At 37.2% G+C, this 26031-nt stretch overlaps 1 protein-coding gene across 6 annotated transcripts in view; it reads left to right on the forward strand.

Moving 5' to 3' along the window:
• Positions 1-3077: 3077 nt before the first annotated feature.
• ESCO1 (establishment of sister chromatid cohesion N-acetyltransferase 1) overlaps positions 3078-26031 on the forward strand; it is a 43424-nt gene continuing 20470 nt past the window's right edge. Inside the window, exons 1-12 of one of the 6 annotated variants that reach the window (XM_087707201.1) lie at positions 3079-3258; positions 6148-6249; positions 6338-6521; positions 6768-8337; positions 12179-12293; positions 14758-14821; positions 17409-17523; positions 18569-18700; positions 22234-22323; positions 23129-23269; positions 24242-24429; positions 24954-25885. In XM_087707201.1, coding sequence (XP_087563327.1) covers positions 6340-6521; positions 6768-8337; positions 12179-12293; positions 14758-14821; positions 17409-17523; positions 18569-18700; positions 22234-22323; positions 23129-23269; positions 24242-24429; positions 24954-25125 — 2769 coding nt within the window. In that variant the 5' untranslated portion in view covers positions 3079-3258; positions 6148-6249; positions 6338-6339 and the 3' untranslated portion in view covers positions 25126-25885. Of the gene's footprint in view, positions 3259-6147; positions 6250-6337; positions 8338-12178; positions 12294-14757; positions 14822-17408; positions 17524-18568; positions 18701-21403; positions 21523-22233; positions 22324-23128; positions 23270-24241; positions 24430-24953; positions 25886-26031 lie in introns of those variants that run through there. The other 5 variants (XM_087707197.1, XM_087707198.1, XR_015695662.1 and 2 more) reach the window with 5 other exon arrangements.

Genomic DNA, 26031 nt, shown 5'->3' on the forward strand with positions numbered 1-26031 from the left:
ACAACATAAGAGGTACATAAGAGGAAGTGTCATATTTTTTCAGAGGATTCTTAGAAACAGACTAGTAGACCTAGACTGTAAAAATTTGGAATGTTATATTACATCATATTATGTTACATTATATTCATGAACATATTTTCATGGAAAAAATAAAACGTGGAAAGGGGCAAATCTGAAGCTCTCGTAAGGATAATTTAACTGTTTATGACTTTCCTCTAGAAAAGAAAAGTAAACCAAGCAAACCAAGAAAAACTTTACAAAAAAGCATATTCTAATAAAAATATTTAAGATCAAATTGTACACAAGTAGTCCATAGATTATGAAAGCAATTTTTAACCTACCCTGCTAGCTTCTCCACTGACTACTTTTGGGATACATGACTGCATCCATGTGAGCCAGTTGCCAAGCACCCAAATTGGGATCATATGACAATGGGGGAACCACAACAGTCAGACTAGTCACATCACTCCTTGAGCACCACTGTGACTTTGAACAATCAATGAAGAGATGAGGAATACCTGTACATATAACCTCACTTAATGACAGTAGCTGTAAAGCACAGCAGTGACTATATCACTTACCATCAGAAATCCAAGCCTTCCCCATTGCTGCTGTTAAGTGAGACAGGGGTTGTTAAGTGAGGAGCTCCTTGCAACTTCCTGTATTCTTGCAACAAACGAAAGGGGAAGTTGTCAGGAATTCCCAAGACCTAAAACAGCTTGCAAGCAAGCTTACTGATAGATAAGCAGTTGCTGCTGGATGGGGGAGTGGGGTAAGAGGGTGGCCAGTGAGCCTGAAGGGGCCAGGGTGGCTACTGCCAGGCACAGGACTCTGAGCGACTTCCTGGATCAACTTCAACTTTCCCTGCCAGCAGGAAAGGTTGCCAAATTGGCAATCGTGAGATTGAGAGACAGCACAACCAGGACAAATGTGAAGTGGTAGACAAATTGCAATCACATGACTGCAGGAGTGCTGGGCCAGCCAGAACTTCGGGGCTGGTCGTTAAGTCCCCCTTATTCAGAACCATCATAATTTTGAACCATTGATGAACACATGGTCATTAACGGAGAACTGCATGCAAATTTACTTTTAAAAAATCAATGTTCATACTTGTCCCATGAAAGACCGCCTTAATTACGGTAATACCATTTGTCCATACAAGGGAAATAGCTAAAGAACATAATATTTTAAAAAAATAATCTAAAAAACACCTTTCTGAAATAAAGGCCGTATGGCATTCCAATCATACTACATCATATTTTATCTTTAATATTTCTTTGCAGCAAACCTGTACTCGCGCATTGCTTAAGCCAGTGTTTTTCAACCACTGTGCCGCAGCACACTAGTGTGCCGTGACATAGTGTAAGGTGTGCCGTGGGAAAAACTTTATATATAGTCAATATAGGCACAGAGTTAAATTTTTTTAACATTTTCTAATGGTGGTGTGCCTCGTGATTTTTTTCATGAAAAAAGTGTGCCTTTGCACAAAAAAGGTTGAAAAACACTGGCTTAAGCCACATTAGTCAGAAGCAGGAATCTAAAGCATTCTGAAGAAAACTACGCATGCTCCGTAAGAGAGACACTCCTGATTGTAAACAGAACGGGCATTAACTGGTTTTGAAGAACTCTATGGTTCTGGAAACCGGCTCTAGGCACTTTTAATCAACTGCGCATGTGCAACAGCTACTTTCGCAACTCCTTTCGGAAATCCGGTTTGACGTCACTGTTGTTTAAGGAGACAAGCGAGTCTGTTCGGTGTCAGCTGGTAGCGTTCTGGGGCGGAAACTTTGTTGTTGTAAAGAGCGAGAGAAAAAGGCAATCGCTGATACACTTCTGGTTCCCCAGTGCAGAACTTTGGGAAAAGAATATTTTGCCGAATTAAAAATGTGATTGTCTTTCAGTAAAGTAGTAAAACAGAAATAAAGCGGATCGATTTAAATAACATTGGACATTTATTAGATGAATTCGATTTCTTTGATTTATAGTAAGAGATATGCTACTAAAGTTTAATAACTTGACGCTCCTTATTGTTAGTAGCTTTACAGCGTGCGAAGCAAAGTTTTTAATCCAATGACAACGCTCTCCTCGGAATTCCAACATTTCCTCAAAGAACAGAGGAAAGAAATTAGTCACAAGTTTGAATCTGTTCATTAAACTGCTAGCCACATTTCCTGGATGACGTTGACAACAATAATATGTTAAACCTGCACGCCGTCGGACTCTCAACGACTTTTCCTCGCAGATTTCACTGCTTATTAGTTTGAGAGTGTCTAGATGCTTCTGTTAGTTGAAACAAAATGTCCAGTTTTGTAACAAATGGACAATAATGAAGGAATTGAGTAGTCAGTTGTTGTTAGTTTTGCAACTGCAGCATTTCTAGATTTGTCTGCAGCATTAAACCTCCAGATTTGGAGGCAACTTGTTGGAGCTGGTTAAGACTGTGGTGCAAGTCATCGGATTTCTTTGACATAAATGATGAATACATCGGCTGCGAAATTTGATCAGCGAACGTTTGGATGACTTGATGTAATCCGAGTTTTCTGCAATTCCTTTTTGGGGGGGGGGGTCATCTAGCGGTCGTCCGATTTTTTTTTTTTTTTTTTGCATTCCAGACAGAGACCCTAAATAGATTCTTCGGGGGAGCCTTTTCCTTCGAGCAAAGCATGCTTAGCTTTCTTCCTTTTCTAACGCACTTTCTCCTTGACATAAAAGCAAAAGTGCCGTAACAGGGACGAGGCAAACTTGTTCTTTAAGAGCAGCGGTCTCCAACCTTGGCCATTTTAAGACTTGTGGACTTCAACTCCCAGAGTTCCTCAGCCAGCTTTGCTGGGAGTTGAAGTCCACAAGTCTTAAAGTGGGCAAGGTTGGAGACCCCTGTTTTAGGGAACTGCAACAATCACTCGTCTCCCAATGTGCGAGAGGGGCAGAACTTGTAAAAGATCTGCGGCCTTTAAAACACGCCGGTCTCCTTCCCCTCACCCTCACCCCCGTATATGGCGGACCTTGAAACCTGCATCAGACAACCGGAAATCCATCTTGGAAGCGACTTCAGGCCCGACCCTCCCCCCCCCCGCCTCTTCAATCCGGATGCGAGAGGCGTTGTGGTCGCCTCGGCTCGCTCCTTCTTCTTTCGTGCCGGCCGGGTGACATGGGGAGTTGGCGGCGCTGACGCGGAAGCCGAGACGATACCGGTAGTTTCCCGGGCACTTTGTTCCTTTGCGGCTCTTCCGACTCCTTTGTGGGTCCGTCGTTGGGCAGGTAAGGCCTGCCGGGGGTAAAAAGTGGGGTCGCTCGGCTCCCTTATTCTAGGTGACGAGAAGGGGCGCAGGGGGGGAAAAGGGGGGGGGGAAACAGGGGAGGCCTTGCTGCGCCCGGCTCAGTTAATCCTTCTGGCCCGTCCAGGGCCGCTGGAACAAGACTAATATAGACCCATAAATCAATGTCGTAATTGTACATTTATTAATCACATTCAAACGTACTTGCAAATATATTAAATATATAGAGATGAATATATATTTAAATATGTCCTCCTGTTTTTTCCTTGTCCTAAACATCAACAGCACCTTTCTTTTTCCTCCATTTTTTTGACGTCCTTCCTAAAGATCTACCTATTATTCCACACTGCCTTTGACTTTTAACTCTTCCTTCAAACCTTAATTACACTCAACTAATACGCTGAATTTTCCTCCCCTCTTTTTTTTTGTTCTTCCTTGTTTACTGTTTATTGGGGTGGTAAAATCCAGATTCCATCCCTGCTGCCTGTGAAGTTTTAACATATGCTTTAAATGATCCAATATTGTTTTTCTTTTTAAAAATTTGGTTTTGTAATTTTTTTTTTAAAAAAAATTCCTCTTCAAGGGCCCCAGAACAGTATACTGGCTGCACCCCTTTCTCCTCAGGCCTGGGCCCATCCTCAATGCCTGGTAAGAAGCCAGGCTAATGATCAAAGGACCTTGGCGGTGAGGAAACCCGCCTTTGGAGGGTTCCTGGTGCTCTGTAAGCTTGGTGGTTTTCTCACAGACGTTTCATTACCAAACTAGGTAACTTCATCGGAGGCACCTGCGAGAAAAAACACCAACCTCAGAGGGCACCAAGGACCCCACAGTCCCAACCCCGAGCAGCAAATGTTTTCTTCTGTGGAGGAGGAGCCACCTGGTGGCTCTGCCTACCTTTGGCTTTCCCTTTCCTGTAGCCCAGTATTAGATTTAACAGATTAACAGAGTTGGAAGGGACTTTGCAGGTCATCTAGTCCAACCCCCTGCCCAAGCAGGAGACCTATGTCTGCCTCTACCTAGGATTGAACTCACAACCTCCTGATTATGAGGCAAGAGCTCCACATTCTGAGGAAAGTCTGGAAAGGATTCCCTTTGGGGCCGCAGAGGGATTCTTTCAGTGTGAAGTTTTTGAGGCATGTGCTGCGTTACTCGGTTTGCTTTTCTTACAGGATTGCAGTATGGTTAATCTGTGGTCCTTGTTTTACTCATAGTTTGTTCCACTAATAATCTGCTTCACAGGCTAGGTTGAGTCATAAACCATGGCTGCAGCCATGGTTGCACATTCTGCTAAGTCAAACCCCAAATGGCTTCACTTGACACTAGCATTAGAAATTCATGCTTCCTGAATCTTCTCCTGTCCCCTGGAAGCCGTTCAAATGTTATTCTATCCTGTGGTTTGTGGAGGTGCGCTAGCTGGCTTTTTTTTTTTTAAAGCAACCATGTATTTTGATGGTTAAGGCAGACATTAAGCAGGCTTTTGAAGCTAATTTCTACTGTGGATTGTTGTTGATCTCAAACTGTTCTTGCTTACCTTGATCTAAACAATGTGATTTTTATCTGCCCTGGGATTGCGCTTTGTTTTCTCTGTATTATGCACTGTTCTACTTTAATAATAAGATTGAACCTTACATACATTCCGAAATTGTATTACTGGTTCTCCATGATAAATGCGCAAGTTAATGTATTCTGTAACCCTGGCCAAATGTTCTTGATATTTACATAGTGTAAAATATGTGGAACCTGTGTATAGTTTGAGAAAGTGGCAGTGTAAAATGTAGGTAGCCTTTTACATAACCCTAGATTGTTATCCCACATATACAGAATCGGGGTGTAGTCAGTTCTACTACATATGTTGCATCAGTTATTCCCAGATTCTTCTTACTTCTCTTAATAAATAGCTTACTATAGTAGTTTTACTATAATATAGTAGTTTTATTTGCTTCAAAGTCTTAATTTTTCCTCCATTCCTTGAATCCTATATTCATATGCCTCGTGATTAATTGAAAACAAAATGGGTGAAAGAATACTGCCTTTCAGTTAGAACTTCTTAGGAAAAAGAATAAGTTGAGAAATATGTGTGTTATATGTATAATGTCTGTGTGATGTACTTAATCATGAAAAGACTTTTCATAGATGCAACTGTCTGATATTAGTTGATTTAGGATCCAAGTCAACTTCTGTCACAACCAAGCAAAGAAGTTTAGAATAAGCTTAAACTGAAAATATGTTACGAAGGCTTAAAATGGAAGACAGTAGATCATTAGAAGCTCTTCTCCTCACCATAATTGGGATACCTCTGACGTGTTTTTTTTTTTTTTGGTTTATGAAATGCACATAGATCTTCGTTTCTTGGCATTGAAAGTTTCTAAGTTACAGTAGAAATTTACAGAACATTCAGGGGATGTATATATTTCTTCAATGCATTTGGGACAAATATATTACATCTCTATTTGTTACTGTTTAATGAGTAAGAAAAGTTGTTTATTTCCCCCCAAAAAACTTATATAATGGCAAAGTTACAGGAATTTTAAAATAATTTCTGGGCCCATAAGTCTTCTTAGAGAATGATGTAAAGCAAAAAACCGTACACTTATGGCCCTGATAATGTTAGATATACAGTAAACCATAACTGTTAGTATGTTAGTTTTTCATGATATGTGTAATTTAATCTTCACTGACATTAGAATATTGTAGGAAAAGCATGATAAAGAATAATATGAACATCAAAGGATGAAATGAGACATATAATCCAGATGTTTTCCAAATATATGTTGCATATCCTAAAATTGCAATGAAACTATTTTTTAATTAGACATCTGTGCTCAAAAGTAGTGGCACTACCACTAATATTTTATTGTTCCTGTGTTTATAGGATATATATAATGCTCTCTTTGGATGTAAATTCATAAGGAATGCATTTTTCACAGATCACTACACTTCTACTGAAGCAGAATTTGCTTACAAAACAGTACTTGTGAGTAAACCAAGTCAACATGTTAAGCTTCTAATTTAAAATGTATTTTTCAAGAGTATGGTTATAAACGAATATCCTTTTCTTTCAGAAATGGCAGCACAGAAAAGGAAATCTGTGCTGGTAGAATCCTCTGCTAAGCGGCGGAAATTGAATAAAAGTAATAAATCAGTTTCTACTAGCAAAGAAAGAAAAGTACAGGATGCTAAATGCATATCAAATAAGAAAGCAGTGCCGAAGAAAGAAGTGCCCCAACTCTCTGCCACTACTAACAGGTCAGCTGTCAATAAGTTTATAAATAGAGCTGCTCTGCCATATTCCCAAAATAAGCAAGCACAAAGGAACTCCAAACAGACTTTAAATGAATTAAAGAAGAAAGCATGTAAAATGGTGTGCATGAAAAGGACATCCTTAACATCTTTAGGTAAACTACGTCCTGCACAAACATCTCTGAAATCTTCCAAACTAAAGCATGCTAATTCTCTGAATCTTTCAAAATCTTCTTCCAAAATCTGTTCTAGGGGGAAGAGAAAATGCAACATTGTCAAAAATAAAACTTCCTATGAAAACAAGAAACCAAATAAATCACCTGTAGATTCTAAAACACGTTCTACTGAAGCTCAGTGTAAAAGACATGCAGCCCGGTGTGGTAAAACAAGTCATAAGAACCTGCATTCGAAATCACGACCAGTCAAAGAAAATACCAGAAGAATTACAAAATCTGGAAAATATATTAGTAGTAGTAACTTAGAAGTTCAGAATTCTAAAACCCCTTCTCTAAAAAAAACAGCTTCTCAAAACAGTGAAGCAAGATGGACTAAAACTTCAAGTGAAAAGCCTTGTGATATTGACCACAGAAACATAGGGAAAAAATCAGTGGGCACTGATTCTGTTAAAGCTGTCAGAATTAGGCAAGAACAATTACCTGTTAAACAAACTAAAAAAGTACCTGAGAAGGACACAGTGCAGGACCTTTCAAAGTCACAACATACTGTTTCACATGGACATCAAACTAGAAGATCGCCAAGATTTCAGCAGTCGTCTGATGTTTCTTCAATATCTTTGAGAAGCAGAAAAGTCAAAGAAACACGTGCTTCTGTTACAAAGCAATGTAACCAGATGAAAAAGCTAATGCCGCAACTTAAACCTGAAAAATTGAAACATGTCCACCAGAAACCAGGAAAGTCTGCAGAAGACAATGATCATCAAATTGAAAGAAGAAAAATATCAGATAATAAAAAAAGGGGTTGCTTGTCCCCCAAAAAACATGAAGCGGATTCTGAAATCAGTGATTCAATTATATCTCAAGATAAGCCAAGAGAACAGAGAAATAATTTGGAAAGTAATAAAGAATCAGAAAAGGTTGCCAACACAATTTCCTGTCCTATAAATTCAGCTTGCAGTATAATAAGCAAAGCAAAGTCAAAGCACAAAAATGGAAAAATCGTTGTAAAAGCAGATAAAGTTTTACCAGTACAACCTGTTTGCCAACGAGAGGATGTGGTAAAATCTAAAAAGATTAGCATTCTTGAACTGTGTGAAGAAATTGCAGGTGAGATTGAATCGGACACAGTAGAGGTAAAAAGAATTTCTCCTAATCCTGACTATGGAAAAGAGGAGGAAAAAAATCCAGTGCTTGAATTGCCACAGGACATAGTATTAAATGATGGGAAAACTAACCAGAACTCTCAATGTAAGAGGTTTTTTCCCAGCAAAAAAGGGATGTCTGTCAAATGTACTGTAAATGGCAGACATAGCACAGTGAACAAGAATTCTAAGTGGACCAAAATAAAATTAACTAGGGTCAATCATGTGAGCCATAGTATCTCCAGTACTCCAAAGCTTGATGTTTTAAAATGTAATGATCCTGAAGAACAACAAGCCAGAACTGTAGAAATACACCTTCCAGAAGTTCAAAGGAAATTGTCTCAACACAATGATAGCACAATATGTGAACAGAAGTTAAATAAACCTGATTTTGAAGGAATCCAGATTAAAGATAGAATACTACATGCCAAACAGTCCACTGTACAGAAAATAGAGAATGGTTTGTCTGAGGCAAAACATTGTCCTGGGCCAACACCAGATAAGGTAATTATTTTGTAATTTTGTGATATAATAGTATGACTTTGTATTTTATTGCGGAATTAGTTTGTTTCACGGGGCAATATGATGTACTTTGAGGATGAGTATAATGCAGTGCATTCTGTTTAAAATAACCCATTATCTCTATCATGCATGTATCATTTATAATTTATAATTACATCATTTATCACACATGCCGTAATAACTTTGCAGACTATTGCAACATGCCTACACTGGGGCAAAAAAGTATTTAGTCAGCCACCAATTGTGCAAGTTCTCCCACTTAAAAAGATGAGAGAGGCCTGTAATTGACATCCTAGGTAGACCTCAACTATGAGAGACAAAATGAGACAACAAATCCAGACAATTTGGAAAGAATTGTTTTGCAAATTATGGTGGAAAATAAGTATTTGGTCACCTACAAACAAGCAAGATTTCTGGCTCTCATACACCTGCAACTTCTTCTTTAAGAGGCTCCTTTGTCCTCCACTCATTACCTGTATTAATGGCACCTGTTTGAACTTGTTAGCAGTATAAAAGACACCTGTCCACAACCTCAAACAGTCACACTCCAAACTCCACTATGGTGAAGACCAAAGAGCTGTCGAAGGACACCAGAAACAAAATTGTAGACCTGCACCAGGCTGGGAAGACTGAATCTGCAATAGGCAAGCAGCTTGGTGTGAAGAAATCAACTCTGGGAGCAATAATTAGAAAATGGAAGACATACAAGACTACTGATAATCTCCCTCGATCTGGGGCTCCACACAAGATCTCACCCTGTGGGGTGAAAATGATCACAAGAACGGTGAGCAAAAATCCCAGAACCACACAGGGGGACCTAGTGAATGACCTGCAGAGAGCTGGGACCAACGTAACAAAGGCTACCATTAGTAACACACTACACCACCAGGGACTCAGATCCTGCAGTGAAGGTTGAAGGTTTATTGTATTGATATGCTGCCCTATTCCCGGAGAGACTCAGGGCAGCTAACAAACCCAAGGGGGGGGGGGGGTTAAAACAAGAAGGGAATACAACAAACAAAGTACAAGAGAATTTAAAAAGATAGTCAACAGTCACACAATTCGAGGGGGGAAGGGAACTCGTCAACCCCAGGCCTGCCGGCACAGCCAGGTTTTAACGGCTTTGCGGAAAGCCTGGAGGGAGGTGAGGGTCCGAATCTCCACGGGGAGTTCGTTCCAAAGGGCCGGAGGAGGCCTAATCTGTGGGATCTAATGGGCCTTTGGGAGGTAATTGGCAGCAGGCGGTCTCTCAAGTACCCAGGTCCAATACCATGAAGGGCTTTATAAGTGACGACTAGCACCTTGAAGCGTATCCGGAGACCAATAGGTGTACCGAGGTGCACCCACAATCACTCACGTGGCTGCATTCTGGACAAGCTGAAGTCTCCGAATGCTCTTCAAGGGCTGCCCCATGTAGAGCGCATTGCAGTAGTCCAGTCTTGAGGTCTAGACGTGCCAGACGTGTCCCCCTGCTTAAGCCAGTACATGTCTGGGCCCATCTGAAGTTTGCTAGAGAGCATTTGGATGATTCAGAAGAGGATTGGGAGAATGTCATATGGTCAGATGAAACCAAAGTAGAACTGTTTGGTAGAAACACAACACGTCGTGTTTGGAGGAGAGAGAATGCTGAGTTGCATCCAAAGAACACCATACCTTCTGTGAAGCACGGGGGTGGCAACATCATGCTTTGGGGCTGTTTCTCTGCAAAGGGACCAGGACGACTGATCTGTGTACAGGAAAGAATGAATGGGGTCATGTATCGTGAGATTTTGAGTGCAAACCTCCTTCCATCAGCAAGAGCATTGAAGATGTAACGTGGCTGGGTCTTTCAGCAGGACAATGATCCCAAACACACCGCCCGGGCAACAATGGAGTGGCTTCGTAAGAAGCATTTCAAGGTCCTGGAGGGGCCTAGCCAGTCTCCAGATCTCAACCCCATAGAAAACCTTTGGAGGGAGTTGAAAGTCTGTGTTGCCCAGCGATAGCCCCAAAACATCACTGCTCTAGAGGAGATCTGCATGGAGGAATGGGCCAACATATCAGCAACAGTGTGTGCCAACCTTGTGAAGACCTAAAGACAACGTTTGACCTCTGTCATTGCCAACAAAGGTTATATAACAAAGTATTGAGATGAACTTTTGATATTGATCAAATACTTATTTTCCACCATAATTTGCAAAAAATTATTTCCAAATCAGACAATATGATTGTTTGGATTTGTCTTCTCATTTTGTCTCTCATAGTTGAGGTCTACCTATGATGTCAATTACAGGCCTCTCTCATCTTTTTAAGTGGGAAAACTTGCACAATTTGTTGCTGACTAAATACTTTTTTGCCCCACTGTATATGAACTTGGAGACCACCCGGAAGTTTCAAATGATCCAGAATAAAGTGGCATAAGCAATGATGGGCATTCTTGGTATGCCCATGTAACACCTCTGCTTCGTGAACTATACTGGTTGCATCCAGTATATTGGATTGGCTGGCTTCTGGGTGTGATTCAAGGTGCCGGCTGCTATCTATAAAACCTTACATGACATCAGGACTCATTATTTGAGGGACTGCCTGTCTCTCATTGTATCTGTTTGACCACTTTCATCTTACAGGGTTGGCATACTTTGGGTTCCTTCAGTTAATTTGTATCATTGATTGGGACCCTGGAAGAGTGCCTTTTCTGTGACAGTGCTTGGCTGTGGAAGATCCAGATCCCCCCCCCCCCCAAATTCTACTGATGTTCAGAAAAGCGGTGAAGACTTGGCTCTTCACCCAAGCTTTTGGCAAGGGAGAGTGAGACCTCTCACCTGACTCCATCTGATCTGTCCCGAGCAGGGTAGCACTAAGAGGCAATACATTACTAAAAACTAACTGTAAAAAGATGGTTTGAAATATTTTGTCTACATTTTTTCATATAGGTAACTGAGCATCATGGGAAAGACAGTTAAGTTCAACACAATATAAGTTGACTTATCTTTCAGATTTGAGAGATTTTCTTTGCTAGTTCATTGGGAACTAGAGGTATCTCTGAAATAGAGTTTGTGCATGTACTACACAGTTATTTACTATACCTCTTGAAGCCATAGATAGGTGGTATATGCAAACATAGCTATATATCAGTATGATTTGCTAAGTTTGTAGGGTACTTTAAAGCAGTGTTTTTCAACCTTTTTGTGCAAAGGCACACTTTTTTCATGAAAAAAATCACGAGGCACACCACCATTAGAAAATGTTAAAATTTTTTAACTCTGTGCCTATATTGACTATATATAAAGTAATTTTCCCACGGCACACCTTACACTATGTCACGGCACACTACTGTGCCGCGGCACAGTGGTTGAAAAACACTGCTTTAAAGGATGGAAAGTTTCTAATGTTAACATGTTTTCTGCAACTTCTTAAAGCAGCTGCATTTTTTTCAGAGCCTGTTTAGATGCCCATTGCAGTGCTGTGCGATCTTAGGGAAAGGGACATTTAGTTTACATTCAAATATATGTTCCTGAATGCTTCAAAGCACCTTTTTGATTTGAATCAGAGCTCTGCACAACCCTAAGATTCCTTGAAGATTGAAAGTATTGTTTAGAATTTCTAAATTCTTTATACATTTGCACAAAGAAAACTGGTTAATATTCTCATGAGATAAATTACCTCTAGCCCAGCTATTGCAGAACTCCTTATAATTTATTGCATCTCAATAATTTAATTATGCAAACATGGTAGAAGTTTCTTAAAGTGAGCAGGAACAAAAATTTAAATTTTTGAATTGGTAAGATCTGTTGTATGTTTGAATAAATGACTCTTGTATATATATCTATATCTATATCTTTAGAGTTTCAGTTTAGTGTTCGCTACACATCCAGAAAATACTTCAGTGAAAATAATTTCAGAACAAGAATCAGTAGTGAAGCAAATGAAAAGAGAGACAACAGAAATCAAACCTCAAGGTAAACTTCAAATTATATATCATATTAAAGCATATTTAATTATAGATAAAATAATTTATAGTTTAAATTCAAGTTTATGTGTTATAATATATTTAAAAAACTGTCTGATCAAATAATCATGGAACTTGGAAGGAAGCAAGGGTAATCAGATGCAACTTTATTTCCATTAATAGGCTAACCTGTGCTTAGAGGATTGCTAATAGTATACCATAGATGTTAGCCTCTGTTTTGCTGCTTGCTTTTCGGCTGCCATTGAAACGGGGAGGGGGGGCATGGTATTGGGGTGTGGGAATTATTCTGTGCAGGAGGACTGTTAATTGGGGGTTGTTCTCATCATCTACTGCACATGTGGCAAGGAGAGGAGTTTCCCGCCAAGGCCAACTTTCTGACATACCAACCTGATGATGATTTTTGAACATGTCAGCTGTGGAGATATTGGATTGGACTATGAGCTGGGGTTACCAAGGGGAGGGGAATGGGTCATGTATTGATATCTATGCTTGTGCGCGCTTTTGCTCAGATCCAGCTTCGCTTAGCTTCTATTTAATTATAACCAGTAAAAGTACTCTTAATTCTGCAAAATGGAGTTGAGTGGTTTCTTTCTTGGTTATTAAGTGAAGCAGCCCTGACAATAAGGCTTATCATAAAAATGGCAAAGTGGCTACTTATAGCTTTTTTTGAACTGATTTTACCATTGGCAAATTAAATTTAATTGATTTGCTAATATATTGATCAATGTATTTATAACTGTAAGCCAAAATTTGTTTTTTCATGATATTTTCAATGTTTTGTAATATGTCAGAATGAATTAGATTCATAACAACACAAAGGGCAAAATGTAACAAACTATATCATTGATCAACTTGATGTATGAACTCAAAGTTACTGCAGACAGGCGAAGTAATCACTACTTGTTGAATCAATTCTTGGGTTTGTTTTTTTTTCTTATAGCATCAAGAACAAAACAGATCAGAAAAACTAAATAGGAATAAGATGGGATTCTAGATTTAGACCCAGTGACTCTAAAATAATACAGGCATTAAATTGCTGCTGGAAGTAATGCACAGTTACATGATTTATAAACTAGTAAAAACATGGTGCTGCTTCATTCTCCCCAGTCAAAACTGAAATACTGAGGGTTTTTTTTTCTTAAATGAAACCATCTTATTGGTTTGGCTTTCACAACTGCTATCAGTTGGGCTTTGTTGAGCTATGTAGATGTAGATGTAGATAAGTTTATTTATAGGCCGCCCTTTTCCCTGAGGGGACTCAGGGCGGCTTACAACTTATGGGGAAGGGAATACACACAATGACATATAAAAACAATACATAATTAAAAATTGAAGCAACATTCATCATTCGGGTGGGGACAGATTATAATCTTTAACCCCAGGCCTGACGGGATAGCCAGATCTTGAGGGCTGTGCGGAAGGTCTGGAGGGTGGTGAGGGTACGAATCTCCACGGGGAGATCCTTCCAAAGGGTCGGAGCTACTACTGAAAAGGCTCTCCTCCGCGTAGTTGCCAGTCGACACTGACTGGCGGATGGAACTCGGAGGAGGCCTAATCTGTGTGATCTAATAGGTCGCGAGGAGGTAATTGGCATTAGGCGGTCTCTCAAGTACCCAGATCCACTACCATGAAGGGCTTTATGGGTGGTAAGTAGCACCTTGAAGCGCACCCGGAGATCAACAGGTAGCCAGCGCAGCTCGCGGAGGATAGGTGTTATGTGGGCGAACCGAGGTGCACCCACAATCACTCGCGCGGCCGCATTCTGGACTAGCTGAAGTCGCCGGATGCTCTTCAAGGGCAGCCCCATGTAGAGCACGTTGCAGTATTCCAGCCTAGAGGTCACAAGGGCACGAGTGACTGTTGTGAGAGCCTCCCGGTTCAGGTATGGGGTTTAGTGCCATGGTCTAGACAACAGCCTAGTCAGTCCCTGCACAGTTGCTGTGGTCTACGTAGCAGTCCATCTTGCTCCTAAAAATGCCAGCTTCTAGTTGTCAATGAAACTAAGGAAATCTGTTGCCTAGATCACATTCATTAAACCCTGAATCCCAATATTGCCCTTTTCTATACTCTTTGTGTATACAATATAAGACAAATATAATCTGTTACATTAAAGATACTTCATAATTCATAATCTATTCAACCTCTGTAGGTCTAAATTACACGAAGTGTGTGTCTTTCATTATATTTGTGTATGAGTTCATAGTATGCATTCTTAGCTAATATAAAACTGAAGGAGAACTTGCTTAAAGATAATTATCCCCCCAAGTAGTCTTTATTATATATTCATTGATAAATATGAAGTAATATGGAGTACTTGGTTGTCTTTGAGTTTGGTTGTTTGATTACAGATGTTTCAAACAAACATCCAAGTTCAGGAACACCAAGGACTCTAAGTTTAACCCTGAGCTACATATATTCTCCTCTAATGCAGTAACGTATTGATTTATTGATAGATCCAGTTGGTAAACAGTTGGTTCAGACTCCTGCTAATAAAACCTCTGAGATAAATGAGAGCAGGTACAGTATTTTTAAAAATTATTTTATATTTTCTTATATTTTATGCTGCAATCTTTTACAAGTTTGTTTTAAATTTGCCAGTCAGTTGTTAAGAAATATCTAAGTATTATCAACTCAGACTTAACATTCTTTCTTTAATATTCCCTTTCCTAAGGATATAACCTGAGCTCAACTGGCCAAATAATCAGACACCTTGATCTTAGGCTGGTCTTGATAAAGGCAGATCTCTGTGAAATGAGATGTGTGGGTGAAGAAGCACACAGACCTGGCACCTCTGGTTGGGTAGAATTAGGGATGTGGCCCTGAATGAGCTCTGGGTTGCATATCCTACAGCTGCCAAGATTCAGAAGAAAGGCTAACTGCAATTTTAGAGAGAGTCTAATGGGCCCAGTAGCACTGCACTGTAGATAATGGTTGCAAAGGATGATAAATGTGACTGTGGTTCTCTTCCCAGTTGCTGATCCTGAGCACTCCCCTGTTCGTTAGAGGAGTCAAGAGAGATGAAACGGGGGGGGGGGGGGAGTCAAAAGGAGTTGTTTCAGTCAGTTCTGGGAGGAAAATCATCAAATCACAGGGTCACCTGTCACAGTGAAGAGTGAAGTGTCACTATACTATTGCTACTTAGTTGTATAACCATCAAGGCCAAGATAGGGATACTATTAAAATCTTGAACACAAGCAGATACAAGATTAAGGCTTGTAAGAAAAGATGTTGCTTGTTAGTTAGTAAGTTCTAGGAACTTAAGTTCCAGTGATTGTGCTTTCCCTGCAGGAGCAGATCTATGATTAGGGGATCCTCTTGGATTTGCAGATCCTGCTGGAGAAGCAGGCAGAAGCCCTGGTAGGAAGACAGTGTACCAGTTACAGCCCTAACTGAGCTGGAAAAACTTAGATATTGTAACTTCTACTCTAGTTGTTGTGAGATTTACACTATTACAATGCATCATATACTTGTTGTCTTTCAAGATAATCTCCAAGATGCATCAGATTGTGGCAGCCAGGATATTAGAAAGAGATACCTATGTTGTAGCCACACCAATGTTGGCTGCCCATAGCTTCCAAGCTCGGTTCAGACAGTTAATTATTACCGAAAAGCCCTACACAGTACAACTCCAATCATATCAGAAGTCACTTTAACCAGTATCAGTCTTCCTGTCTTGTATAGTTGTACAGGAGGGGATCCATCCCACTGAACATAAAGACGGGTCGACTAGGATGCAGGACTGTTCCACGGTAGCTCTTGTCCTTGGAAGTACTTTGCCCCCAGATAACTGTCTGTCTGTAAAACTTCAGACCCTTCAGAAGACATCGAAATCATTACTTTTTAAACAGAAATTTAATAGCTAGCCATTTTCTTTGTGTAACTGTCAGTAATATGAGTTAATGGATTTATGCTGTTTTTATTGTTAGGGGCTCAACATTTGTACATTGCCTGACTCTTTTGAGAAGGCAGTATTAAAATGAAATAAGCAAACATTCAATAGAGACTTTTAAAAGGCTGTGACTTTTGCACCTAATAGATAAGGAGAGTTTCTGCATGTTTTTGTTTTGTTGCTGTGATTATCACTTTGAAAGCATTTGCTCTATATATCCTACTTTTTGATACTAAAATGAAGCAGGAACAGAATTGTTGTTCAAATAGGAAGGCTTCCCTTTATCCTGAAGAAAAAAGAAGGCATAGTTCCAACTTCCATCTTAAAGATATCTAAGTAAAATACAGGTAGTCTTTGACTTAGAACCATAACTGAGCCTGAAATTTCTGTTGTTAAGTGAGACATTTGTTAAGTGAGTTTTGCCCTATTTTATGACCTTTCTTGCCACAGTTGCTAAGTGAATCACTACAGTCGATAAATTAGTAACCCGGATGTTAAATGAATCTGGCTTCCCCTCTGACTTCACTTGTCAGAAGATCACAAAATGTGATCCGTTGACCTGGGGAGACAGCAACCGTCATAAATATGAACCAATTGCCAAGCAGCTGAATTTTGATTACATGGTCATGGGGATGCTGCAAAGGTCGTAACTGAAAAATGGTCAGAAATCACTTTTTTCAGTGCCATTTTAACTTTGAACGGGCACTAAACGAATTGTTGTAAGTCAAGGACTAGCTGTAATTGCGTCCATTTATGAAATAAGGATTGAGGATGGAGTATGTGGAGGTAGTCTGTTTTTCCTTTTGCTAGGAGCATAGGTCATACCATCATGCAAACACCACATCTCAACAGATTAGGTTCACTTTAAAAAAAAATTTAAAACCCAGCATGATAAGACATGAAGAGCTTAAATAAAATCTTATTCTTTGTGGACAATCAAGTTGATATGTGCAGCCTTTGTTTTTCAGATCAGAAAGGGATTGGCCTATTCCTTTACAAACTTTGCTTGCTTTAAAATGTGAGAAACATTTTTTTGACAGAAGCGTAGCTAAATTATTTGATTGCCATTCTTCCAGGAGCTTAAGGTGTCTTGTATTGCACTCTGTTCTACTTAGTTTTAATATTAATTCAGTTCAATTGTATGGAAGAGAGATACATTTTTATTATAATACATACATAAACAGTAACTTTTGTGAATTATTTTTATGCATAAAGGGCATCTGTGCCAAAGATTCCATTAACAACAAAATGTGATGGTTTTCTTACATCTGAAGAACATATTCAAAAATTAAAAGAAGCTGCAAAAGATGGCGATAAGCAGCTAATCATAGTAAGTATTTGTGGATAGCAAGTTACTGGTTGTTACTTTAAAACAATTATTCAATGTCTGTCAGGCTTTTATAAGTTAATAAAGTATAATATGTTAATGAAGTAGAAAAATATTCTCTGTCTTATTGTGTAAGTAGAAAAATGGGTTAAATCTAATTTAAAGGTTTCTTATAATAGTATACGGTAATTTTCCATTCATTGTAGTGAAGAAATGTATTATATGTATTTGATGTACAGCAGATATGGCCATCCAGTATCTTGGACTGAAGGCTAAACCATAAAATATGGTTGCTGAAATTGGGTATGTTTAGTTTAATGAAAAGAAGGACTAGGGGTGACATGATAGCTTTGTTCCGATATCTACAATTGAGTCCAAAAATTATGTTGCTAGGTGAGAAGTTTGTTAAGCGAGTTTTGCCCTATTTTATGACCTTTCTTGCCATATTTGTTGTGAATCACTGCAGTTGTTAAATTAATAATACCATTGTTAAGTGAATATGGCTTTTCCATTGATTTGGCTTGTCAGAAAGTCACAAAAGGTGATCACGTGACCCTGAGATCAACTATCATAAATATGAACCGGTTGTCAAACATCCAAATGTAAATCACATGACCTTGGGGATAGTGCAGTGGTTATAACTGTGAAAAATGGTCTTGTGTCATTTTTTTCAGTGCTGTTGTAAATTTGAACGGTCACTAAACAAAGTGTTGTAAGTCAAGGACTACCTGTATTGATTTCCTAGTTCTCGGTTCCCCAGTTCTTGATTTCCCTGGACTAACAAAAAATAATAGGAAAATGTGCTATTTTACCATACACATTTTAATTAACAGGAAAGATCATGTATAACCCTAAAAATATTGCCATGACCCAAGTTTGCTTCAAATCCCAACAAATGTATTTTGAATGCTCTTCATAGTTGTTATCCTTGATATTGAAAGTACTTTGTATATTTTAATGACATGGGTTTACAGCTATTTATGTTCCATAAATTGTATTATTTGGTTAGGAAAGTTTCACAAGCTATATTTTAACTTTTAATATATAGGATGCAGGACAAAAACGGTTTGGAGCTATTTCCTGTAATATTTGTGGAATGCTCTATACAGCTTCAAATCCTGAGGATGAAACCCAGCATCTGTTCTTTCATAACCAGTTTATAAGTGCAGTAAAATATGTGGTAAGAATATTTTTTCTTTGCTCCGCTCCGAAACATAAAATGTTTTATATAGCCTCTCCAAAATTATACTTAAAACAGCAGCAAATCCACTTAGAAATGTTTTATTTGTTAGTTTAAATAAAATAATGAAACATGCTTGTTCACATTTCTCCTAACTAATTCTTCCGTGAGTAAATATTATATCACCTCTAAGTTACTTAATACTGTCTGTACTGTATAGTGCTTTGGATTCAATTCAAATCCAAAAAGGTATTCAGAGCACTTAGAAATCTGCCTGTCACCCTTTCCAGGAATCACATGTCAGATGCAGAAGGCATCCTTTGAAGCATTTTTGGAATCAAATCAAAAGCACTCTACAGCCCTATTGCACATGCATTATTTTATGCTTTCACATAGGCAGTGGAAATAATATTGCCCATAGTGGTATTTTAGTATAAAATTTTGTTTGGCTAGTAGAAAATAATTAGCATTTAATTGCGCAATTTATTTTAAAAAACCATATTTCATATAAGATTGTTGAACTGACCTTTTTTCCCCCCAGCAATTTATATTAGCAATAGCAGTTAGACTTATATACTGCTTCATAGGGCTTTCAGCCCTCTCTAAGCGGTTTACAGAGTCAGCATATCACCCCCACAGTCTGGGTCCTCATTTCATCCACCTCGGAAGGATGGAAGGCTGAGTCAACCTTGAGCTGGTGAGATTAGAACCGCTGAACTGCAGATAACAGTCAGCTGAAGTGGCCTGCAGTACTGCACCCTAACCACTGCACCATCTCGGCTCTTAGTATTCAGAGTACTAGAACTCTATTTTCTTTATCATATGTGTTACCTTCCATAACTTGTATTTATATTGATAAGACCTCCAGGATAATTGAACTGAACTCCCCCAACTGCTTCCAAAGTCTACCACACAAATACAAACTTGTTCAAATCTAGCTGCTGATTTAATGATTTACAAAAGCTTTTACTGTTTTCATGACCTTATTGACCTTCCTATAAACTATTGCCTACTTATGGAAGAAATACATTACTAAAGCTCTGGAGAGCAGGACTTTTAAAGCATCTGGAAAAGCAGTGGTGGTTGGATAGTAAAAAAATGTTTGAATAATTGAATGATCAGAGCTTAAGGTAAAATTTGAACATCAGTTTTTTAACCTCTTATTTATTTTTGTTAGGCTGGAATTCAAAATAGAAAACCCAGAAGCTAGAATACAAGTTGCTTCTTCTATATTAGCCTATATTAATGTTTCATTACAGTCCAAATATATGCAATTTTTTATTGGTATTTGTTTCCAGCTAAAACTGGATTTTTTGAAACATCATAACCAAACTGGGTGGATTTATGGAAAATAAGTTAAATATTTTATGTGATATAATTTTTTGTCCTTGTATATCACAAATAATAATTTAAACTAAGAGTTAAATTATGTTTCAAAAAACCTCAATTCTCAAATAATTATTGTTGCAGCCATTTATTTATTTTAGTTTAATTAATGTTTATGTCTTAAAATTATTCTCAACAAATACAATATTTTAAACACCATAAAAAATCAATTCAAGGTGCTCATATAATTTTTCCTTATTAAAACATCTGTGAATTAAATTTCTGTAGCTGCCATTGCAGATGTATTTGACATGAACAGTTCTTTCTTTTCTTTTTTAAAGTTTTTTTAATTAATTGAATAAAACGAAAAAGAATACATAAAATTATAGATCAATTATAGAGGGATGATGTGGCCATTGCTTTGGAATAAATTACCACTGGAACTAAATTAAATCCTTCTATATTACCCTCTAAGTCTAAGAGAAGGCTATAATCATATTTGACTTCTATTGTCTAAGTTTTTAATGTATAATATTTGTTTTTAATGATAGCTTTATTATAATATTTTTGTAAATTAGCTAAAGCCATTAAATGAGTGGATAGCGTAAATGTGGATATATATTTTCTAAATAAATAAAATAAATGCTAGAAAAGTATCATCCAACTAACCTTTTTCAGGTGTTAAAATAATATTTTGGGACTCTAAAATTAAGATGACTTGCTTTATGAATAGGTGGGCTTAGAAATCTGATGAAATGAAATGATCAAATGTAATTGTTATCACAAGTGATACCAGAAAGGTCTTTATTTGAATTATTGTGTTAGCCTCAAAAGATCAGGAAGTGAAGTTCCAATTAAACTGATTTATTACTAATCATGCCTATGCACAAGAATCTATACAACTAGTTAACACTATCTTGGCATTAAATAAGGGTCAACAGAATTCAAAAGGAGTTGCACTTAATCTGTTTGTGACCACATAAAGAAACTCTAAGCTAATTCCCCTTTTGGCCCCGTCCCCAGGTTCTGCCTCTTCTCCTATAAATTGATAGTATCATTTCGGCCTCTTTTCTTGGGTGAATGTTATAACAGTATGTAACAGTATGTAGTTATATACATATAAACAGTGTGTATATAAGTGTCAGTGGAATATAGTTAATTGTTTAATTTTTAGTGAGCTTTCTTTTTCTCCCCCCCCCCTTTTAAAATGAACATAGGTTAGACTTTTGAATTTATTAGCCTAGTTATGGTACTTTTCTTTAAACTTCCTATAAATACTGCTTTAGGCAGCCATTGCAAACAACATAAACTATAATTTATGGATAAAATTAAGTCTTAATAGACTTAAGTCGCTTTTTGTTTTGTTTTTTCATGCAGGTACTGATCATTTATCACCATCAGTGTGGATCTGAAGAAGAGTTAATTACCTCATTTTTGAGTATGTTTAACTTCAGATACACACAGCGTAGCAACTGTCCCTTTTAGGGTATTAGAAGGTAGCTATTTGTTTATAGTCTCATTTTTGTGACTATTAGTTCTAATTAGTGACACAAATGATTTCATCTTTTGAACCACTGAACCACTGCATGCCATTCAGTTCACTGAAAACCTCCTGGAGGTCTGTTGCATGCCACTTATCAAAATGTACACATATTTGTGGAGGTAACTGTGTTAAAGAAATGCTATAATTGTACATATATATAAATATATAAAACATACATAAATGTACATATATACATATTCCTACTTGCACATACAAGCTCTGGACTGATTTTGGGGAAATTTGCTGAATGAACAAAATATTATTTTAGTGGAAAAGACTAGGGCTGCCCGATGCTTCATGTTTGAATCCAACAAAGTGCTGTATCGGCATCTCTCTACAACTCTTGAAAGCAGCGGCCTTTTCCTAGGATTATGTAACAGATATGGAGGGCATGTATTATGTTTGAACTCCTACGTATCTAGAACCAACTTTTGTCCAAAGTGTCACTCAGCCCTAAAAGAGTTGTAAAGTGCAAAATATTTTCATAGTTTTCTGTGGAAGCTTTTGAATTACACAAGCTATATTTATGGACAAGTATAACTCCATCAAGTCAGGAGTTTTGTTTGCTAAGCAAGGGTGAATTATTTAACATGAGCTAAAAGTATAATTGTAAACAATGTATTAAAGTTTTGTGTTTAGCTGAGCACTGTCTTTTTCTTTTTAGGGGTGGAAAAAAGAGAGAATTTTGTCTGAGTATCCTGATGGTAAAATTATAATGGTCCTTCCTGATGATCCCAAATATGCACTGAGAAAGGTAAGTGAAATGTCTTGAATTGTATTTTGTTTAATGGACAGGAAAAGGCTTTGCTACACTTTTTACAGTGGTTTGTTATTGTTAAGAATGTGCTAATAAACACCTGCAAATAAATTTTTTGATCACTGACGTTGCCAAATATATACAGGACTTTCCACGTTTTGATTATTTTAGCTATATTAACAAGAGACTGGCATGACAAGATGTTGGTAGAATATATGAATTTAATTTTCACTTAAAAGATCATAGGGAGAAATAAACCATCTTCCCTAGAATATTTAAATAGAATTGTTTGCATGACATGACAAGTTTAGTAGCAGAAACAAACCAATGTGTCTTAAACTGCAATGTGGGAGAGATTGACAGCTTACTTGTGTACTATATCACTGCAATGCAGAATATCAGAAAATTTTGGCTAGAACAAACTTAGTGTCTCTATGATTATATTAAGCTTGTTTACACAACTTTACTATAATTTGAATTATAGTTCTATTACATTCAAGTATACATTATACATTTTAAAGTTTTGTTTCACTATTGCAGTTTTGTTTTTCTATTATGCATATTTTCTGTGTGTGGGTAGATGGGTTAAATAGATTTTCCTTCCCCAAATAGTTTAAATTCGATATAAATTACATACCCAAACACTAAATCTGTACCTATATATATTGAGTTTTGAACAATTATGCAAAAATACTTTTGTTTTTTAAATGTTTTCTGTTAGAGTGCATATTTTGTTCTTTTTTAAAAATATATGATTTTGAATATATTGGTTCTAAGACTTTTTATGTTGTTTATTTGGCAGGTTGATGAGATCAGAGAGATGGTTGATAATGATCTGGGATTCCAACAAGCTCCTCTAACATGTTCCAGAACTAAGACACTATTATTTATTTCTAATGATAAAAAAGTAATTGGCTGCTTAATTGCAGAATATATTCAATGGGTGAGTAAACTGTGGATAACTATTGTCCTGTTTGTTACATTTTTCTTAGAAAGTCTGTATATTTTTATTTAAAATGTGGAACCTCTGAGAATATTTCCGGTGAAAAATTAATAATTAAAATAAGAACATTTCTGTTTATAACTTAAAATGGGAAAAATGGATGGAGATAGAATGTAAAAATAAATACCAATTCTTAAGGTAGCAGTTATTGTAGTGACCACCTGAAATACGTATCAGAGACGTCTTCTCATCTGTTAGGCTTCAATTTGAAAATTGCAGTGCAGCACTTGATTGCAGAAAATACAGCAATCCAAGTTCTATACTAGTCAGTTGTGTTTTAATTCTTAGTGCTACTTGTAAATCTCTCAAATACTGGTGCAAAATTCATTACGATTTGAAGATGGCTGCAAAGAGAAGCAAGTTTTTTCTGCCTTGTAATCCTTGTGCTGATTTTTCCTGCCATACTTTTTCATCCATTGGAGGAAGGACTCTCAGCAGGTCTGCATTTTGAGCTATTTGCTTGTGTGATGACTGTAAAAAGCTATTTCTTATATGGGAGAGGGGATGTGTAAAGTTCCTCAACCATCTGTTGGATAAGGAAGTGCAAGTGGCAAGTGGATTCTTTCAAATAGCAAGGCTACTGAAGATTTAAAAAAATTGTAGAACTATAGAACTATTCCAAGAAGTGTAGTCATCTTCACTAGGTGAAGTGTGAGGTGTGACACAATGAACTGTAGCTGCACTAGCTGGTCAGTTGGTATTTCCTTCTTGGGCAGCTGACATAAATCATGTGTATAAAATTCATTTTATATTGTAATGACCACTTTGTGTGGGGCTATTTAGCAAATATGACTGGATGTAAATACCATATTTGGAAAAGAGATAGTTAAAATAGGAATTAGTTATTACAAATACATTAATATTAAGATCAATCATAAATAATGCTAACTACTGTTGTTATTGTTTCCCAAGGGGTATAGAGTTATTGAAGAAAAGATTCCAGATATTAGTTCAGAAAATGATAAGCTCACTTTTGAAAGGCAAAAGGCCTGGTGCTGCTCAACAACTCCTGAGCCAGCCATCTGTGGTATTAGTCGCATTTGGGTGTTCAGCATGATGCGACGGAAGAAAATTGCTTCTCGGATGTTAGAATGTTTGAGGTAAGGACCTTTTGCATTAGTATTAACGATTTACAGAGGCACCTACATTACCTTGAAAAAGGACAGGATTGCTCACATGGCATTTTAAATTTTCTGACACCCTCCCTGCTGTTGCCCCTGACTGTTATAACTCTAAATAAGATACAGTCTGTATTCAACTTTTACTTTTATCTTAGAGTAGTAAAATGCCTCATATACTGTTTAATCAATTGGCAGTAAACCAATCCAAGTAAGAATTGTTAAATTGTTCATGACTTGTTCTTTGGAAACCTTTAATTATGAGAGCAGATGTGACTATTTCAGAGGTGTGATCATTTTAAGAGGAAGACAAGATTAGTTAGCATTTGAATACTGGCTTTTGAGAAGTATTAAAAGACATTGTATTTGGGGCAGTATTTTTATGTTTGTTAACTCCTTGACTCATCAGTATTATTTGCTCAGTAGGAAAGTATATGTTTTTAAAAAGTTTCTTTGCCAGTTTTATTTTGTCACAGTGATTTTTTTTTTATCTTGTCTTTAATCAGAAACAATTTTATATATGGCTCATATTTAAGTAAAGAAGAAATTGCTTTTTCTGACCCTACCCCGGATGGAAAATTGTTTGCAACACGGTATTTTGGTACTAGTCAATTTTTGGTATATAATTTTCTCAGTGGACAACAGCCTCAAAGTGGTAACCTTTATAAAAAAAAGTAATGAGAAATCATTAACTCTGTTGCTTAATGTTGACCAACAGATTTGGACTTTTATTAGCAGTGAACTCAGGTGTAGTAACAACCAAAAAGATGATGGTTGTATTTTATTAAAACTGTAAATAGCACAGAAGTAGAATAATTTTAATATTTTTATAAAAAAATATTATTATCTCTAGTACACTAGCCATGTTTACATGCAGCAAATAATTTGTTCATAGTGGACTGTCAATTAGTGCAAGAACTATGGTCGCCATTTAAGTATATTTTGAAGTTCACAATGTAATGGTATACCTAAGGCAAGGAGAAAGTCAGTCTGTATTTGGTAAAGGTGTGAATCTGAGAATCCCCGTAGAAATTTAGACTGATAATTTCCATAGCTGTTTAGAGGTGTGAAAGTATTCTGTATTCAAGATCAGTAAAAACTAGGGTCTAATCAGTGTATATAATTGGCTCACTATATATGTTGAATGGAAATAATTTTTAAAAAAGATACTAGCTTCTTTTGAAAAGTATGCCTCCAACTATACTTTAGCAATAGCAAATTGGGTATATACTTTAATTTGTGGACTTCACAATACTTTAGCCTAAACCCCTCTTTATTTCAGAGGGTGTATATAATGAAAAACTACTGTGGCCTTCTTGATATGTATATAATGTAGATTTTAAAAATAAAACATTTGATAACTTTTAAATAATCTACTAATGATAAATGTATTTAAGCAATGTCTTTGATATTATTGACTATTAAAAGTTGATTGAAACACTGGTCTGGTGTAATAATGATTTGGGGTTGTTAACAGTTGCAGCATTTACATTTTGGTGATCACAAGCAGGTACCATATTTTTCAGAGTATAAGACGCACCAAGGTTTTGAAGAGACAAATTAAAAAAAAGTAGGTAGGTAGAG

Source organism: Thamnophis sirtalis, unplaced genomic scaffold (genome assembly GCF_051295495.1).
Source record: "Thamnophis sirtalis isolate CommonGarterSnake01/CBP01778 unplaced genomic scaffold, rThaSir2_p1.2 scaffold_2, whole genome shotgun sequence".
NCBI classification, from domain to species: Eukaryota; Metazoa; Chordata; class Lepidosauria; order Squamata; family Natricidae; genus Thamnophis; species Thamnophis sirtalis.